At 31.4% G+C, this 4308-nt stretch overlaps 1 protein-coding gene across 1 annotated transcript; it reads left to right on the top strand.

Annotated features, from left to right (window-relative positions):
- The first annotated feature begins 3647 nt into the window (after positions 1-3647).
- On the top strand, positions 3648-4052 carry LOC146920969 (heavy metal-associated isoprenylated plant protein 16-like). Its single transcript, XM_085714379.1, has 2 exons — positions 3648-3780; positions 3892-4052. The coding sequence occupies exons 1-2, from the start codon at positions 3648-3650 to the stop codon at positions 4050-4052; spliced, it is 294 nt and encodes a 97-aa protein (XP_085570505.1).
- Positions 4053-4308: the final 256 nt, after the last annotated feature.

Raw genomic sequence — 4308 nt, 5'->3', positions numbered from 1 at the left:
ATCAAGAACATATTCTTTGAGTATTCTTAATACACCAATGATCAACCATCAACTCTACTTGTTTTGGATGAACCATCGAATCACTTAGATATACCTTATAAAGAAATGGTTGAGGTCGGTCGCATTTTTTTTTTAAATTTATCCGTATTTTAAAATTCTTTGTTATATGTTTGAATGAGTTATATTTAAAAAATTATTTAAACTTTGTGGTAAGAAAAACCAAAATACAAATGCAAAACTTCATCCGCATAAAGTTACACACAATCACACATCACAACATACGTATATCATGACCAATCTTTTTCTATATGGTCCTGCAGTCTACATTATTTTTTCTTACTATAGATAGCAGCCCAAATTGGGCACTTTGCATTGTAGGTCAATTTCCCAATTCTTGAAAGCTTGATTGCTATCAAATCTCACCTCATATATCACAAAATTTCAGTAACACCTACTGCACATAGCAAATATACGGAATTTAGTTATTTTAAGACTTTAGACAATATAACAGCCAAACATCAAAGGTTTGATTTTGTTAAAATCAAACCTTTGATGTTTATTAAAAAATAAATACTTCTGATTTATTATTTAAAATCTCAATAAATTATCAATAATTGAAGGATTTTTTGAGAAAAAATAAAACTATATATATATATATATATATATAGAGGATGTATACTATGAGAATGACATGTTTATATGAGAATGGTGAGAATAATTATGAACCTTTAGATCAAAAATAAATGGATCAGATTAAAAACATCATTTTAAACAACACATGTGTGTCTCCTTAGCATATCAATTTTCATAAACCAGTCACTGCTTTTCTTCTCCAACCTACCTGTTTCCACCTTCACCACGTTAACATAGGCAGTGAGATCCCATGGATTCTATTGACAGCAAACAAGAAACAGAGCTTATCTTTCTTAGGTAGTAGTTGGTTGTGGATTCCTTTTTCAATACAAAATTGAACAATTTTGTCAAAATCATCTAAATCTAGAATTTCGATTTCATAAAATACATACAACTCAGAAGTTTAAGGTCACAAAACAATAACCTTAATGGTGGATTTGCTCAAACCAGTCGTGAATTAGTCGTGGTTAATTTCAAAAAAGATTGTCAAGTTTTAATAATTTCATAATAATTTCTAGATCTAGATTCAAAAATGAATAAACTGAGTGGAATTTTGTTTTCTTTAATTTGGATTGAGTTTTGGGTTTGATTTTATTTCCTGGTAGAAAAAGTTGCAGAAAATTGAGAGTTAAATTTTGGAGAAGATGAAGCGCTTGCTTAATGGGTATGGTGGATAGAATAGGTGAAGGCCCATGGTTGTTTAAATAAGATCTTTTAATCTCAATCATTTAATTTTGATCTAAAGGTTCATAGTTATTCTCACCATTCTCATATAAACATGTCATTCTCATAGTATACATCCTCTATATATATATATATATATATATATATATATATATATATATATATATATATATTTGTGTGTGTACGCACGTTAGATTATTTAATTTTCAATTGTCTAAGATGGTTCGGATCTCATCTAGTTTAACCGGTTATGGGATCACATTTAACCATATAGTCATGAGAGGAATTTTTTTATCGTATTTTATAATTCTATCAAGCTCGAGATATTAGTTTTTTTTTTTTTTGAAGGGAAACTCGAGATATTAGTATTTATGCACTTTTAGTATAAATTATTGTATTAAGGAGGAATTAATTCATTGGCTGCGGATGATAAAGGCAAGGCAATTATGGTGTCAATGTTTATGATATGCTCTCGGAATTAATTAAATATATGCTCTCGCAATTACACCCATGATGGAGTGCACGTTAGAGTGTGTTTGGGAAGAGGGTTTAGGAGGGGAAGGGAGGGGAGGGCTCACTTTTATTTTTTAAATTACGAACAATGTAAAATGTCTTTTTAAGATAAATTAAGTGTTTTTGAAGTATTATATGATCATTTATCATGTTGTTAATTCAATTTTTTAAAAATCATTTTATAATGTCTTTAAATTAAAAAAGGAATGTAAGCCCTCCCCTCCCTTCCCCTCCTAAACCCTCTTCCCAAACACACCCTTAGGGTTGTTAAACTTGGAAGATTAGGATCGACAATTAATGTGTAGCCATGCAAGTGGGAAAAAATAACACCGCAAATGTAAGCTCAAACCTACGGTTTCAGCATTTTTTATTGGCAAAGTCATGGTTTCCCGGTCTACTGCTAAGAGTATTGAGTATCATTAGTTGAGATTGTCAAAATTTGGAAACCCGAATGCAAATACTAAGCTCAAATGTCTCGTTTTGTGCCTCAAACTTACCGTTTTAATTCAATCAAATAAAGTAGTGAAAATCTACTTGCAAAGCATGAAGTATATATTTGGTATTACAGTGTGTGTGTGAGAGAATCATGGCGGATGCCTTGATTCCGACACACTTGTCGTGATACCAAACATACCCTAAGCTTTTCTCTTATTTTCCCTTGTTGCACAATAATTTTGATGAGTAAAAGTCCTAAGCTCAAGAGACATATGATGGTCACTCTCATGTACTCATGTTCCTTGAATTTGGAAGTCCTAAACCTTCTATATGATACACATTGGACAATCAAGCTAAAATGATATTCAAGTAGGAGTCGATAAAAAAAAATTAGGGTTACTCTCACCTTGCTAGAGTTTTTAAGAGTGAAAGTCATGCAATGACTCACACCTTAAAAGGGGTGCTTACATTTACATGCATTGTTATTTTCAAAACTTGAGATGAATTTCAATTTGCTTTACATATTTGATTATCAAAGAATCCACTTAGTCTAAACTTCCCTTTATTAATGAAATGAAGATCAAGAAAGACAAACTACAAAACAGGATGGATGGCCAATCCAACCCACCACCCTCACTTAAATAATTTTTGTGTGACCATGTCTTCAAGTAACTGTTTAGTGTTTAATTAACTTAGAATATAAGAATTTCAAAATCATATATCCAGCCCATGTAAGGCCTCCTCTTTGCTAGTTTAAGCCTTGGTCTCAAGAAGCTTGTCAATCATGTCATCAGCTTCTTGAATGGTGGTGATGGTCTGGGCACTTTCTTCTTCCACACTAATGCCAAATTCCTCCTCAAGTCCTATCACAATCTCAACCTGCACAATTTGAAATGTAAATCTGAATAATTGGTAAAAGATCGTAAAATGTAAACCAAACACTGTTCTGATTTTCCTGCTATGAATCAAATAATCACATATAGCACGGTAACAAAGCTTCTTCTAATCCATTTATTTATATCTCATAAGTATTTTGGCTAAGGTAATGAATAATTTAACTCCTGCTAAGTAGTGTTACCTCCTTTATTTAAAATATATAGTTAGTACATTTCTTACATATATATAATATAAATTCAATTAACGTACCTTCTATTATATATCCTTTGCTTGAAAATTGAGAGGGAAAATGTAGGGAAAGAGGGAGAAGAATGCTTATGATTGATATTTTTGTTTTTATTTGTATCATTATAATAAGTGAACAATATTTGAAAAACTTAACAAAGCCCACCAAAACTTTCGAAGAAAAGATTAGTATATTAATCTTCTTTATTAGTTCACATGATATGTTAGTTTCTATGACTTGATGAGCTAGAGAGTTGGTGATGACTTTCAAAACAAAAGTTAATTATATATCTTTGATTGTGAAATGTTTGCAGCAAAAGATAGTGATCAAGGTGTCAATGAACAACCAAAAATCAAGGTCCAAAGCCATGAAGATTGCAGTTGGAGTTTTAGGTAATAAAATTCACTGATTTTGTCACCATTAATTATTTTCAATTCAAAATCAGTTCAAAACCATAGCTTAATTATCCAAAGTCCAAACTAATCATGTGCAGAAATATTCAGGAGTGGAAAGTGCAGCTATAAAAGCAGATAGCAAGGATCAAATAGAGATAACAGGAGAACAAATAGACTCAGTTAGACTCACATCTCTGCTAAGAAAAAAATTATGTCATGCAGAATTGGTGAGTGTTGGTGAAGTGGAAAAGAAAGAGGAAAAGAATTAATTTAACACATTCCAAACAGCACATATATAAACACATAGCTTCAACCCAATTTTTTTGATAGTAACAAAACTTCCGAAACTGGATTGCCTCACTCATAAGAAACCAAAAATAATTAACATAAACTCACATAAATCTTACACATTACTTTTCAAGGACTCAATTGAGAGCCATACTCACGGTATAGACACTAAAAGACTACCACTTCACATCACATTTCCATTACAACTAACCTTTCCTGGTTCAGGACATGCTTGTG

This window comes from Medicago sativa, chromosome 5 (genome assembly GCF_051527215.1).
Source record: "Medicago sativa cultivar Bolivia chromosome 5, Bolivia_mono, whole genome shotgun sequence".
Taxonomy (NCBI): Eukaryota; Viridiplantae; Streptophyta; class Magnoliopsida; order Fabales; family Fabaceae; genus Medicago; species Medicago sativa.
This window is presented reverse-complemented; position numbering and strand designations above follow the sequence as displayed.

Coding starts and splice junctions, on each gene's coding strand:
- LOC146920969 (XM_085714379.1), top strand. CDS start 3,648: ATGACTTTCAAAACAAAAGTTAATTATATATCTTTGATTGTGAAATGT. Junction 3,781..3,891: donor GATTGCAGTTGGAGTTTTAG/GTAATAAAATTC, acceptor AGAAATATTCAG/GAGTGGAAAGTGCAGCTATA.